We start from the raw sequence: 16,455 nt of genomic DNA on the forward strand, positions 1-16,455 counted from the left end.
GTTGGCAAACAGAGTTCTCGGCTCTCCCTCATGCTTGCCATGATGAGATGACTTTTCACAGGCTGGAGCTGAGCAGGAGTTGGGGGATATTTACTTTAAATCCTTTTATGTGCTTTCAGTACACCTTGTGTGGTTGGGTGTGGAAAGAGGGGGATGGGGGTTTCCAGATGGAGTGAAATTCCCATTCCATTGGTATTACCATGCCTGTGGGGTTGGCAGTTCTTTAAGTTTAGCTAGTCTGCAAATAACTACAGAACACAATAGAGTCCTCCTCCCTTCCTCTCTCTCTCTTTCTTTTTTTTTTTCTTTTCCTGCTTCCAAACGCCTTCTTCGAGGGTGAAGCCGGGCAGGTCTCCAAAGGTGCAGCAGCCACAACAATCCCGCAGTTCAAAGTTAAGCAGCAGTTGCACAACTTCCAGCAACTTTCTCAGCCGGCTACTAATGAGCTGAAAGCCAGGAACATTCGAGGAGAAGAGAAAGCTTCCAGCCCTCCTCCCTTTACCCTGGAAATCCAGACACCCCACCCCTACCCCAGATCGCTTTAAGATAATTTCTTTATTCATTTGCCCGACAGACCATGGCTCCCTTTGGAAGAAACTTGCTAAAGACTCGGCATAAAAACAGGTAAAGTGTGTGTGTGTGTGTGTGTGTGTGTGTGTGTGTGTGTGTGTTTGTGTGTGTGTGTATGTGTCTGGTATGTGTAGTCTGGACCCTACCTGTGAAAGCATGTGTTTTGTGGTTGTTAGATTCTGATAAAAAAGGCTTTGTGGGGACAAAGCCCTAGCCTAAAGAGTTAGGCTAGTATGAATACCTAGATGGTAAGGATATTCACCCAGTATTGATGATGGCATTTACCAGCTCAAGGATCGCAGAGGATAAAGAGTGATTATTTTTGACTCCTTTCTCCCCTTTCGACCAGTCCTGACTCCACAATTAGCAAGACAAACAGTTTCTCTTTTTGTTGTCCTGGACATTTGAGGGTAGTAGAATAAAAAGTGTCATTTTGTTTCAAACAGAGCTTTAGAATATTATAGAAAGAGTTAAAACTTTGATAAAGATATAACTAAACTTTATAGTCACTAAATAGGATGAAAAGTAAATCTGCTGATGTAATTCAGAAACAATGCTTTGGCTCCCCTGAGAGTGGGGCATTCCTGAAAGCTGGAATGTTCCCAAAGTGAAAATACTCTGGAGAGAAACTCTGTGTGAACTGATTCTTTCGGAAATCTTTGAGAATGTTAGGAAGTTTTAAGCACTAAAGAAGGATTCAAGCAGCTATCCTCTCTAATCCTTATTATTACTATTTTACTTTTATTTGATTTGATATTTCAAGCTTGAAATGCCTGTAGTATAAATAAGTTACTTAAAACACACATACACACACATATTTTCCTAGGGACAGTATGTCTATTTTAGTCTTGTTAAATATTTTATTTACACAACAAATGTTATGTTTTCATGCCAAAAACTTGAGAATAAATTTAGACATGGGCTATATTTTTTAAGATATATTTATTTTGGCATAGGGACTTGTCCACCACTTTTCTCTCAATCATTCCTGTTTGTACTTGTCATAATTTGCTCAGTACAGATTTAAAAGGATACAATTACATGGTGGGAAATGATATAATTATTTTAAAGTGTCTACATGATGATACAGAGTAATACAACTTTAAAGTAAATCTCCATACTTTATTTTGTGCACACATGTCTACTTTGAAAATCCTGTTTTTAACTCATTCCAAATGTATTCATGATTTAGTTGACAAAATTTCCTTTAGAAATTAAATGGCCTTGATAAATACTGTAAAAGTTTCTAAGTAAGCTTTATTTTCTAATAATTTGACAATATTTCACAAATATGGTATTTATGATAATTGCAGATAATGAAACTGTATATTAAAATAAAGTGGTGTGAGTATTTAAAATTTGTGTTTTGATGGTGACAATGTATTTTAAAATATTCTAGAATATTCCAGAAAAGCCTCCCCCAAGCCAAAATAAAATATTCTGGTTTCTAAATGATATTTTATAGTGGTATTTTGTAGTATTATTTTGGCATTTGTTTAAATGTCATCAAAATATACAAAAATACTCTGGAAAACTTTATGGTTTCATAAATCTAGTTGTGTTTCTGGCATACTATCCCTGTAGTCAGGGCTTTCTGTTTGTTTGTTTGAGGTTTTATTGTTTTGCTTTAGCAATTTGAGATTTCTGTCATTGGTATGCCAAATACAGGACAATAAAACTTTGCATGTGCCCCTGAGTTTCCCTCAGGGAAGTGCATTCTTCAATTTCATTACATCAGTTCTGCCACTCTACTCTCTACTTTATCTATAAAATTAGCTTTCTTTCGAGGAGGTGAGTATACAAACATTTTAAAAAAGTTTTCTATGCAAAATTATGAAAAGGTGAAAATAAAGATAAAAAATAGAGAGTTTAATAGTGTTTCAAGTTTCTCAGAAAATGGAATGGCTCCCGAAGATGATGCTTTGTTATAAACGGAAGAGTTTTGGAAAAGGAGGCAAAAGTAAGGATATGCGTAAGCTTCTCTAATGAAAGTGTTTCCCTCTACAGATTTGTATTTTTCAATCCTTAAGAAAGATTGAAACCACAGCAGTGGTCTAGGACGCAAAAATATGGGTATTTCTATTAAGCAGTAAATAAATTACAGAGTGTATTGAAATAGAATTAATACTTGTTTTGGTATTTAGTAATGCTATACACGGGGTCTTTGGTTTTGTTTTTTCACCTTAGCAGAGGTGAGACCACAGGTGAAAATTACTTGAAAGATTAAGTTTGCTCATTTTGTTTACAGTTTTCATAATGATTTGAATAACCACACTCTAAAGCACAGAAACAAAATATCTTTTCTTCAATGATGAGTGATTTATCCTTTCATAGAAAATGTGATTTATGATAAGATAGTTATCTGATAAGAGTCACTATATTCTTCAAATACAGACATAAAATTTCTTGTACAATGTAAAGTAAGAATTTGGATAACAAATATATTTATATGCCTTATGATATATGACAGGCAACAATAACAAAAAACTACTTGAGCATAATTGCATCTTTATCAGCAGGAAAATATATGTACTGTTAGAAGGAACATTTGGAGATTAAAGATCATAAAATTTTGAGAAAGTCTGCTTACAGAATTTTTCTGCATGCTATTCTCTGCCTCTCTTTTCACTTTTGGTCACTCTTGGAGTGATACTTAATCACCCAGAATTGAACCTCATGAGATAGTACTATAAATGTTCTTATAATAAATGGATAGTTGAGAGCTTTAGAGACAAATAGGATGCAATTAAAACTTCAAAGTATGAGGCAATACAAAATTTTAGAAAATACAAACCATAAAGCTTGGAGAAGGTGGGGCCATATCTGTCTAGACACCATTGTGTTTTCATGTCCAGGACGGTGCCTGCCATGTGGTAGAAATACAATACAATTATCAATTTTGTAAATTGAATTATAATTTGTACTCAAACTATAAATATACTAATTATTGTATTCTCTATTCATCATGTGACACTAGCTGGTATTACATAAAAGTGAATACTTTTTAAAGAGTTAGTTGATACTTAATGTAATTCAAAACCTAAAGAGATAGACACATAGTTATATGGATTTTGAAACCAAGCAAATTTGATCATACTAGATAATTTTTTCCCAAATTTAAAGATTATTTAGTTCAACAATTTAGGAAATACTATTCAGGAAATTTGAAAATAATAGATGCCTAAATAAAAGCCTAAAAGTTTGTATGCCCAAATATAATCAGGTTTTCATTTCAAACTTTCATATAAAGACATGGAACCAATCTAAAATTTTTTTCTGTTTACAATGAGAGTTAATCTTTTAAATTTTTCTAAGTGTAATAATGTTTAATTGGAAGACTTCAGTTTTAAGAGAATCTGTTGATTTTAGGAGATGAATTATTTACTTTGATTCCAGAAAAACAGAATATTCGCTGACTGAATTCCAAAGATTCTTGATGCATATCTTCTTCATCAGACTTTTTGTTCAACATGAAGAATACAGATGTTTGAGAGTATAGATATATTTCAACAAGCTGTTCAAGTTCTGAAAGTGTTTTCTAAAAGTCACTAGGGAGCCAATGATCCTCACATAAAAGCTAAAGAAGTAAATAATGAAACACCAATCTATTTGAGATTCATGTGGACATTCAGCAATTGGATTTAGATTATTAACCTATTTACCATTCACATAGATTCCATTTGTGCATGTGATTGTCTTTATATTAGATTATGTTTTCAAGGTAAAGATTGTTTTAATGTTAATGTGTCTAAATAACAATCAGAAATGTTGTAAAAGTTCAGATAACTGGAATGTTATTATAAAGCTTTTTTGTAACACTTGGTTGTAAGGTATGATTTTGTAGTGTTTTAATTCATAAAGTTTGGAGACAGAGAATTGGTTGGTACTTTCACCAAACCTTGCTGGAAGTACAACATTACCATAACGAAATAGTGTCTAATGTATTTTTCAAAATAGGAAATGAGAATAGTTTGCATAGGGGATTTGTAAGATAAAAAATAATGAATATAAAAATATTGAATCCAGTTTAAAGGGCATTTAAAATTATTTTGAAGTACTATTTAGTTTTGTCTTCATTTTCCCTTAATTTCATCTCAAGGGTTTCCTTCGACTTTCACAAAACGTACTGATGTATGAATATCCACTACAGGTTATGGCAGACATACTTGTAATATCAACCTAAAATTAAAAGACTCCAAAAAATTTGCTTGTCCTGAATTTATGAGCATAAAATATTATAGCTTTATTGTCTCATAATTGATACATAAAATTTGCATTCCAGATTGCTTTTTAATCAATTAGAACATATTTAGCCAAAAGTTCTTAAAGCCAAGTACATTATATTGTCACTAGAAGTAAATCATTCAATGATTGCTTCATCAGAAGAAAGAATTAAGTTTTGTGGTTAGGGTAAAAGTTGCTGACAAGAAGGATGTCTTCTGTCTGTAATTAGAAGTATGGTAATTTGTGTATTCTGCAGAGTGGGAAATTATTATGCACTATTTTGTTTATCCTTCCAATCAAGATTCAAAATGTTCCCAAAATTGTATGGGGAAGTGCCAGATATTTGAGTATATAAATCTTCACAGTTCTCAGGAGTTCCTGAAAGTGATTTCCCCTGATTATATCTGGTAACTCAAGTAGTTATTAGTTGGCAGTGGATAGCTCATTAGGAACAATGACTGGAATGCTTTATCCCTAGCAAAAATATCCTGAGAGCTGTGGCAAGGGTGAAATTGAGCTCTAGGTTAAACCTGAATTGTTTCTCAAGAAAAACTAAGCCAGCTTTGTACTATATAAAATATATTATATACAGTATCAGTGCCTGGACACATGTCAAGGTGAGAAGTACTTAAATCAATTTTTGGAGAAAAGTTTTAAAAAGTTTGAAGCTGTCTAATAATTTAATTTAGATAATGTATTTATTGGCTGTATAACTCAGAAAGTTTTGATGTTATGTTATTGTCATGTAGTTCCAGGAGATCTGATGATAACCCTAAATAATTCACAAATGTGTGGCTCTATTCTTTTGATACTAGTTCCAAAAATGAAATAAGGTTGAAGTAGGGGTATGTGTTTACCTCTTGCAGGTGTATATGAATACCAGTCCTTGACAAGGAATCTCTTTGCCTCTTACATATCAGCTTTCTAAAGTGAAACCTCATGATATCTGCACCAGGTATATGTCAGAGGAAAAAGTTCAGCTTACTTCTGCATTATAATGACTTTAATATATGGTTGCTTAATTAATTTCTTGACATCCAAACACAACATTGGCAAAACACAACACTGATTTCTTAAGTGCTAATTCTTTACTATTTTTAATAGATTGTGATTCCATGCTCGTGGAGTCTGTTGTAGTACTATACCTTCTAGAGAAAGTTTGTGTATTTGTTGGATAAAATTGAAAGCAATTACTAATATAAATGATCATACAAGTACAAAGTATTTATGAGAATGGAGTAGAGCCTTGCAAAGATGTTTAGCACTGGCAGTAATAAGATATTTCAAGTATAAGAATGAGCAATGTAAATTAAATCTGCTGAAAAACAAGGAAAATTATGCTCAGAAGTTTATATCTTCAGACTAGAATGCACCCTGCTTTTATAAATAAAGTGATTTAAGCATTTTGTTAAAAAAAAATCATTGAGTATAGGTCCAATCAGAGCAGGGATCTTACTTGTATTTTTCCTTCCTAGATAGCCAGAGAGTAAGTGCTCAAAAAATATTTGTTGATTGAATAAAGACATTCAACATATACTCTCAAAATACAGCTGGTCAGTAGTGTATTTATGTTAAGTGGATACGTTAATGCAAGGTTGACCTCTCATCTTCCCTGGTCCTACGCTCAGCTCCTGGTTTTCAAGTGGTAAAGGGCCATATCTAATAAATCGATGATATGAGACTTTACCAGATGTTTGGTAGAAAAACAAATCAAGGAGCATGGTCATTTGTTCTCTAGGGATGCTCTTACCTCCCCTCATCCCCCTAGAGCACAGCCAGGTAGGCATATGAGTGAAGTTGGGTGGGTGAGACTGAATGGCTTATTCTAAAGACCTCACTGTTGAATATGGAGCATATCTCCTCCTTATTTGAGATAGTTTAGCAACACAGTTATAGGAATGTTCTGAGTGGCTACCTTTTAGTTTTATTTCTTTAGGACAGGTAAACTGTGTTTAGTACTGTACCAGGCATGCAAAGACACAACCCCATTCCTAAGAGATTAAACTCCTAATTGAGAAAACAGCATTATAGTAAAATAGCTCATGCAAGAACTTTTTAAAAATCACTCTTCCATGGAAAACTATCTTTGACAGGGTAGACAAAATCATAATCTTTGTAATACAATTAAGAAAATTAGAGTATAATCTCTTGGAGGTGATGAAGGCTATTCCTCTGTAGAGTAGGTGCTCAATAAATGTTGATTAACTCTATGTAGAAATATTTAAGAAAGGAGTAAATGGAGGTAAAGGAAAATAAAATGAGCATCATCGTAATTAGCTAGCATTTATTAAACTCCCACAGGCAACAGGCTTGAACAAGAGAAGGGAATGCAATAAGATTTAGAAAAATATGTAGGAGGGGGCTGAATCACACAGGGCTAAGATTGACTCACATGTGATAATTAAAAGAGAAGAATCCAAGAAGTGGGCAATAATATGGTCAGTTTGGCAATAATCCATAACCTTAGTTGAGTTGATGGAAAACAATATTTTACAATTACAATAAAAGTGTTTAAAATAATTTCATTTATTTATATAACATTGTCAGGTTGAAAGTCAATGGCAGTTGACTTCTGTTTATTCTAATCATCACATTAAATTGGTCAGTTTATCAGATCTTGAAATTGAATAACTCTACCATTTTATGAGTCTTTTAAATTTTATTTCCATTGATGCAGATAGTGGTCCAGCTTCAGCACATTTTCAGGCTCATTAATTATGGTGTATGATTGGTAGAAGCTTTGTGTCGGAGGCCTATTGATATGCCCTCTAGTGCATGTTTATTGTTCTCAACCAATGGTTGGGACATTTTGTGGCCACCTCATATATCTTTAGTTACTCTTAATGCTCCTTATTTATTCTGATCTTTTTCAATCCCACTGGAATCCCTGAAATTATGCTTAACTGTGGTAATTTAGCATTCAGTAGAAGAGCATTTGTTTTGACAAAACACAGTCTTCCACAGTAAAGCCTAAAAGGATACCTATTTCAGCTCTGCACATAAGGCCTTGTGTTTGCCTGGAGGATAAGAGAGATGCTATTAGTAAACCATGGAACTTTTTATGGAGTAGACATGTAATAACTACCTTCTCATATGGAGAAGAATTGTACATGATTAGTAAAAACATTTAAAAGGCCATAGTAAAATGTTGAGGTTTCATCTTTGTTAATAGTGCAGGAAACTAGGCACATTACAGAAGTAGACCACAAAGCATTCAACTTTATTCCTTGACTGCCTGTTCTTCCAGCAGTGAAAGTCAAGGAATTTCTTCCTAGAACTATAACTAATAGCCATGAGACTTAGACTAAGTTACTGTTTTAACAATGTTAAACATTTTTTGTGGTCTTACTTTTAATTAGGAGGATTTGCTGTAATCACAATTTAGAAGATTCAGTAAAATGATTGACTCTGGAATGTAGTGTTTTACAGAATACGCTCATAATATTTTATTTTTCATTTTTGTGGGCACATAGTAAGTGTATATTTATATTTATGTGATACATGAGATATTTTGATACAAGCATACAATGCGTAATAATCACATCAGGGTAAATGAGGTATCTGCCACCTGAAATATTTATCCTTGTGTTACAATCTGATTATACTCTTTTAGTTATTTTTAAATGTACAATTAAATTATTACTGCTACAACCACACTCTTGTGCTATTAGATACTAGAAAATTTATTTTATCCTTTCAGAAAAAATATACATGATGTTCTAAGGAGATCACAAATCTCACTCCATCAGACTTGTGACCTACTTAAATACACACACACACACACAGATATATTTATATTGAGTTATATTGTGAAATATTAATGATAAATCAGGTATGGATTATGTTTTTAAGGAGCTTGCTGATTAACAAGACACACAAGCCATATGTAAACAATTGAAATACAAAGCAAGCATTTTAAAGTGTCATAATAAAATCCACATGTTGAATAATAAATATTTATTTACCTTGTAGTATGTGCCATATATTTTTCTAGATGCTAAGGATAAAGTAGTGAGAAAGATAATCAAGGTTTTTCCTCTGATCAAATGTGTAATGCAGTGGTAGACAGATAGACAATGCAAGAACAATACATGAATTAGACATTTGAGATAGTAATTACTGTTATAAGGAAAAAATAGACTCGTGTAGTGGAGAGTGGAGAGTGGTCTGGGAAGAGTTGGCTTGTTAGTTAAGACTGTAATGGGCCGGGCGCGGTGGCTCAAGCCTGTAATCCCAGCACTTTGGGAGGCCGAGACGGGTGGATCATGAGGTCAGGAGATCGAGACCATCCTGGTCTACACGGTGAAACCCCGTCTCTACTAAAAAATACAAAAAACTAGCCGGGCGACCAGGCGGGCGCCTGTAGTCCCAGCTACTCGGGAGGCTGAAGCAGGAGAATGGCGTAAACCCGGGAGGCGGAGCTTGCGGTGAGCCGAGATCGCGCCACTGCACTCCAGCCTGGACGACAGAGCTAGACTCCGTCTCAAAAAAAAAAAAAAAAAGACTGTAATGAACCAAATAAATCAGGCATGTCAGGTTTGTGGTAGAAGACTGTTTCAGCCAGGTTGAACTGAAAGTATAAAGTCACTAAGACAGAATATGGTTTGGAGCTGTGGAAAACATGAAGGAAGACCAGTTAGTAAGGGGCTTAACTAGTAGGGAAAGTAGTTGAAGACCTAGGTGGAGTGTGATTATTTAGATATTTGTGGATCATAAGGGATGCTGATTGTACTTTAAATGCAAGGGAAATTCACTGAAGGGTGTTAACCAGGGGGAATTATATAATCTTATTTACATTTTTCAAAAGGTCAACTTGGCTAGTATGTAGAGAGGTAATTGTAGTAGGACAAAGAGTGAAAGCAGGGAATCTAGTTGCAGTGACATTACAGTAGTACAGGCAAAAGGTGATGACTAGTGTAATGATAGTAGAGAAAGAATGTAGGTGACAAAATGGATACAGTTTGGAAGGAGAACTTAAATTTGTACTGAGTGAGGGAAGATGAAAAATGAGGGATGACTCTGAGGGTTTTAACAGGGATGATTCTGAAGACATTTGTCAAAGAGCAGATGTTGGGAAGAATGTGTGGAAAATTAATGATTCTTCTCCAGCCTTGCTAAGTTTCAGATTAGTTAAATATACAAAGCAGAGGTATTCAGTAAGATATTAGGGCCTGAAACTCAGGACTGACATATAGATAGAGTGGTATGTTAGGTGACAAGGAGAAACAACCTCTGTGGGTTTTACAAAACAGCGTCTATCCTGGCATCTAAATGAGAGGGAAGGTTAGAATATAACAAGTTGGGAAAAAGAATATTGTAGGTAAAGGAGAAAGAGGAGGAAATGTAAAATATTTGGCATAATAGTATCAGTGAGTTTGTGAATGGCCAAACAGATTCTTTTACTTTTAAATTTAATTTAATTTTTCCTTAGATTGTGGTGGGAACCACTGAAGGGCTATGAGCAAGAAAATGATATGATCATTATGTCACATAAATATTAAACTTGAAGAAATATATTTAAAAATATTGGAAGGAATGGAGAAAGAATACGAGTGGGCCAGGTATGGGAGAGCTGAAGGACTTTCTTCAACAGAAAGAGAAGAACGATTTAAGAGTCACCATGGAGGCAGAATTTATAGGAATTCAAAATTCAATGCATAGGACCAGTATCAGGATGGAAAAAAAGAACCATTGATGACTAGATTTTGGTTCTGAGTAACTGGAGATACATGTGTGTCATCATAAAGAACAGAAAATATGACAGAGATAGGTTTTGGGAGAGAAGAACATCAGGGTGAAGAGTGAAAAAAATTAAGGTATGATTTTAATGTTTCCAAATATTCCACCTGTAAACACCTGGTGTTTGGATACACTGCACCTGAGACGGGACTGTGAAAGCAGCCTTTCATCCAACCTACTCTTGTCCCTCCTGACATCCACATGGGGCTGATTAATAGAGAATAGCACAATGCACCTGGAGTGGGGCTTTCAAGGCAAAACACAAACTGGTTTCCCAGTCAGGGCTGTCAGGTTGACTAATCTTACATGAATCACAGTCAGGCCACATGAGGCAGTCACCCTTTTAGTGATCCTTTAATTATTACCTTTGGTTGAAATTGCTTTCAAACATAGCCATTATTTCCAATGGACTGTAAAGGGGTGTGTGTGTGTGTGTGTGTGTGTGTGTGTGTGTGTAAAGATCACATGATTTTTACCTTTTTATCTCTTGGAGAATGGTACAGAGAAAACTTGTGTAGATATTGAAGTTCAATAAACATTTTATTATTTAAATAAATATAGTGTAGAGTTTTGGGGCAGCCAAATTATCTAGGACAGGAGCTGTCAAACTTTTTGTGTAAAAAACATAATAAATATGTTATATTTTCCCAGACATAGTGTCTCCATCTCAACTACTCTGTCCTTGTAGTATGAAAACAGCTATAGACAATACATAATGAAATTGATGTGACTGTGTTCCAATAAAACTTTTATTTACAAAAACAGGTGGTGGGGCAGTTATAACCATGAGGCCCTTAGTTTTCAGACACTCGATCTAGATTATTGACTGAGAAATTCCCTTTATATATCTCCCTACAACTCCCCTTTCTCATCTCCACCCCACTCCCAAGTTTAATACCTACTGTATTAGGCATTTAGTCAAAAGTGAGACTTAGTCCAGGACTTGACTTGCAAACTAGCAAAAAAAGGAAGCATTATCTAAAGTACAAAGTGCTGCTACTAAGTGTATATTACATTTTGTAGAAGTATCAACATGGTGAAACCTCGTCTCTACTAAAAATACAAAAATTAATCAGGCATAGTGGCATGCGCCTGTAATCCCAGCTACCAGGGAGGCCGAGGCAGGAGACTCACTTGAACCTGGGAGGTAAAGGTTGCCGTGAGCTGAGATCACACCACTGCACTCCAGCCTCGTCGACAGAGTGACAGTTCCTATCATAAATAAATAAATAAATAAATAAGCACACATTTCCATTTGAGTTTATGGGAGTGAGGTTATTCAGAGAAGGTCGGAGAACTTTCCTGAAAGCAACACTTAACACTTAAAGCAGAGTAAGAGTTAGATGGAGAAGGGATCCAAGGATGTTTCAGGATAAGGCAACAGGTTATGGAAAAGCTCAAAGTCAAAATAAAAGCATAGCAGATGTGGTCCATTCCAGTCTAGCAATCAATAATGTGATATGTGTAACAGCAGGTTGTTCTCATAGTAGACCTGTCAGAGATCAGCAAGAAGTAAGGAATGGCTAACTCAATGTGTATATTAATTAATGCTTGACTATGAGTTAGAGGAGTCAGATTATGGAAGGAATCCTAGGAGCAGACAAGAGATAGAAAGTGGGATAAAGGGAGACAGAGACAGATTTAAAATGCAAGACTCAGAAATAATTTAAAGACTTCAATCAAAAAAATTTAAAAACCTAGATTTGCAGTTTAAAAATGACAGTCTGGCACATATACACCATGGAATACTATGCAGCCATAAAAAAGGATGAGTTTGTGTCCTTTGTAGGGACATGGATGCAGCTGGAAACCATCATTCTTAGCAAACTATCACAAGAAGAGAAAACCAAACACCGCATGTTCTCACTCATAGGTGGGGACTGAACAATGAGATCACTTGGACTCGGGAAGGGGAACATCACACACTGGGGCCTATCATGGGGAGGGGGGAGGAGGGAGGGATTGCATTGGGGAGTTATACATGATATAAATGATGAATTGATGGGTGCTGACGAGTTGATGGGTGCAGCACACCAACATGGCATAAGTATACATATGTAACAAACCTGCATGTTATGCACATGTACCCTAGAACTTAAAGTATAATAAAAAAAAAGAAAAGAAAAGAAAAAAAATGACAGTCTGGTAAGATTATGGGGCACAAATGTGAAGGGGAAAGATTTTATAATAACAGAATATACAATATCTTACTACAGTAATATATAGTAAAAGAGTTGTCTGAATTGTGGTAGTGATGAATATGAGGGCAGATATTTGGGTTATTTAAGAGAAAAGATAAACAGTGATTGGTTGTTGAAGAGGAGAGAGGCAAAGGAAAGAGTTTAGGAAAACTCATTTTTCAAGCTGGGTAGACAGATGGGGAACACTATTAATAATTGTATTCATTAGGATGGGAACTCAGGTAATGGAATAGTTTGATATTTGCAGGAAGAATATGATGAATTAGTTTTCATGGGTCAAATTTGAGGTACCTATAAGTTATGAAAATGAAAATATCAAGATGCAAAAAAAAAAAAAGAAGAAGAAGAAGCTGAGAATATAGGTCTAGAGCTCAAGGTCGTTAATAGTTAGGTTTGAGAACCATCATCATACAACTGGTTTACACACTGCAACTATTATTGCAGTCACACACAAGAATGTGTTTAGTGAGACAAGAAATGAGTCACAGTTGAAAACCTAGGGGATGCCAACTGTATCAGTTATCACTTACTGCATAATAAAACACTCTCCAAATTAGTGGCTGAAAGAACAATTTATTATTTTCCATAATTCTGTGGGTCAGCAGGACTGGTTCTTCTGCTGGCTTCACCTGGGCTCTCTCATGAGCAGCTGATTGGCTGAGGGCTCAGTTCAGGTAGAGCAACTTGATTTTGATGGTTTGCCTCTTTTCTCTCCATATAATCTTTGAACTCAGGCTTTTTTCATCAAATAGCAGTCTCAGGACTGCATTCCTAAAAGAAGTAAGCAGAGGCTACAAGGCTTCTTGAAGCCTGAACTCCAGAACTTGCAAACATGGTTTTTGTCACATTCCATTGGTCATAGCAAGTTCTAAGGTCTATTTAAGGGGTGAAGAAATAGATAGCTTCTCTTAATGGGAAGAACTGCCAAGTATTTGTGGCCATGCTAATCTTAACTTGCATGACATCCACATCTATTGACTATGTGGAAGAAGCAACTTTCATGTGGGATATGGGAAGAAGCAGCTGGAAAAGTAAAGGGAGACCTATGTGAGTATGGCATCGTAACAGTCAAGGAGAGGAGAGTTGCAAGAATGGAAGGAGGAGGTCACAATGTATTATGTTACAAAGAGGTCTGCAAGCCACAGTTCTGCAAGTGGCTATTGGGTATGGCAGTTAGGAGATTTCTGATAACCCTAAGAAGACATGTGTCTACTGAGGATGAGTGGAGGCAGTAGACATTTTGTGGTGGGTTGAGGAGTTTCTGCAAAGTGATGTACTAGAGAGAATAATGATGGATTGCTATTTGGTGTGTGAAGGAAAGATAGTGGAGGGAAATATGTGGTCAAGCAAAGGTTCTTTTAATATGACAAGATAGTAGAAAGAACCAGAGAAAAAGGTAGAAGATAAAAAGAGTTTATGAAGGGGTAAATTATAAAGCAAAGTCCTAGAAGAGGTGGAGACGGTAAAATTAAAGCATATTAAAGAGTTAAAACCTAGGGAAGAAAAATAAACGCACAATACTTTTGATATAGATGATTCATGTTTTTCTCTTATCGATAATGTTCCCGAGTATAATATCTCTCCTTTTCCTTAACAAAATAGAATGGCAGGCCCTGATATACTCTTATTTCTACAAGTTAATAATTTTCTTTTCTCTTCAAGAAATTTATTTGTGATTAATGTAAATAGTTGATTATTCAGATGAAGCTTCCAATTGGAAGTTATTTTATTGCAGTTCATTACAGGGTATATTCAGAAAATGAAAGGCTGGGATAATGGGGTTCACCTCATGTTTTCAGCTATCCAACTGGATAACTGAAATTCTTTCATATGACTTATGCCCTTCAAGTTTACCAGCTTATCTCGGAATACATTTAGAGGGGAAGAGCAGGTGGTTGCATGTAAATACAAGCTCAAAATCATTATCATTAGGAAATATCTTGCACTAAGAATGCAAAGCCAATATGAATTCGGCTGTCAAAAGAAAATCTCGTACTAATAGCTGAAATAACAATAGTTATCAGTAAACAAAACATTAAGGGTAGGTGACTTTCCTTTTAATAAGCACTTATTTTGTTGCGAAATATTTCTTTACAAAATACCAAACCGTAAGGGCACTTTAGCAACCTCGCAGGTGCAGGTAATACTGGGAAGTGAACACTCAAATTTTCAACAAGATTAGATATTTTCTCACCATTTCATCTGGTAAATACCACATGTTAAATATTTGCATTTTGATTACAATCACTGTCCGGAATCTGAACTATGAGCTCAGTTTACTTAACCCCAAGTGGTTTCCAATACACATTCTTTACACATTCTCTTCCCTTTTCTCTGTACATGGGAATTATATTGTATAGCTACCCTGCCATTATGGAATGTCTAGGGTTTTTCTTATCCCACATGTCTGGTTTATAATATTACTTCTTAGAAAATTAAAGTGGCATTAGTAGAGCTCAGAACTAATAAATACAAATATACATACACACACTCGTATACACACAAACATATATATCAAATTTTAATTTTCAAGATAATTTCTTCTTTTGTTTTATTAAGTGATGACTGTCCAAAGTTTTCATAGAGTCATTAATTTTCTGAAAGACTCCAATTTTCAAACTATTTTTAAAAAATGTTAATGGTTTGAGTTTGGAGGAAACTGTTTTCATAGCACTAATTTTCATGCTTTATCTATCAAAACAGTGATTCAAATTTCCTTAGCAACCTAAGAAAAGAGCTGTATTATTTATGAGTTCTGTATTTATCTCTCCCTAGGATTGCAGCTGTATGATCCAAAAACAAATGTTACTTCAGAAGACATTTGCCACATACTGGGTAAAATTAAGCAGAGTTAGTTGTGGGCCAGAGCTTCCTATTTCAAGTGTAGCATATTTGCTTTACCTAAACTGCCTTCAGTTTTTCTGAGGTCATTATTTTTTAAGTGTAGGAAATAGCCAGACAAACTTAGAATTTATTGATCAATGTAGCTTTTTTTTTCTTTTTCTCTTCCTTTTCTTTCTTTCTTTCTTTCTTTTTTTTTTTGTCACCAGACTGGAGTGCAGTGGCACCATCTTGGCTCACGCAATCTCCGCCTCCCAGGTTTACGCCATTCTCCTGTCTCAGCCTCCAGAGTAGTTGGGGCTACAGGCGCCCACCACCACACCCGGCTAATTTTTGTATTTTTAGTAGAGGCAGGGTTTCACCATGTTGGCCAGGATAGTTTGGATCTCTTGCCGTCGTGATCTGCCCACCTTGGCCTCCCAAAGTGCTGGGATTACAGGCAGAGCCACTGCGTTGGGCCTCAATGTAGCTTTCAAAGGCTGAACAAGTGGGGGAACATTGAAACTTACTAAAAATAAATTGAACAATTCTCTAAAACTTAAAGAAGACAGTCAAAGGTCTCCTAGACTGACATCCTATACGTATTCCTGAAAAAAATTTTTATGTTTTATGTAAGAGATCCCATCGGCATTGTAATACAATTTTATGCAGTCATACATTATTTACATGAGGGAAATATTATTTAATTTATTGTTAGCAAATACAGGTGGCTTCTGAGGAATAAAGATGACATTTTTCATTTTATATGGTAAAAAAATAGTTTAATTTGTGCATTACAGACGTTTCATGTAAACCTTAAATATTGTGAAATGTTGTGCCAAGGTCAAATACATTTAGAAAGTACTGTATACTGAAATCATTTTCCTTTTCTTGAGGTTTT

At 35.2% G+C, this 16,455-nt stretch overlaps 1 protein-coding gene across 1 annotated transcript in view; it reads left to right on the forward strand.

Annotated features, from left to right (window-relative positions):
- The first annotated feature begins 202 nt into the window (after positions 1–202).
- The window catches only part of RASSF9 (Ras association domain family member 9), a 31,628-nt gene continuing 15,375 nt past the window's right edge, over positions 203–16,455 (forward strand). The window contains exon 1 of the mRNA XM_017880713.1: positions 203–624. Coding sequence (XP_017736202.1) covers positions 578–624 — 47 coding nt within the window. The 5' untranslated portion in view covers positions 203–577. The remainder of the gene's footprint in view (positions 625–16,455) is intronic.

This window comes from Rhinopithecus bieti, unplaced genomic scaffold (genome assembly GCF_001698545.2).
Source record: "Rhinopithecus bieti isolate Rb0 unplaced genomic scaffold, ASM169854v2 scaffold_11966, whole genome shotgun sequence".
NCBI classification, from domain to species: Eukaryota; Metazoa; Chordata; class Mammalia; order Primates; family Cercopithecidae; genus Rhinopithecus; species Rhinopithecus bieti.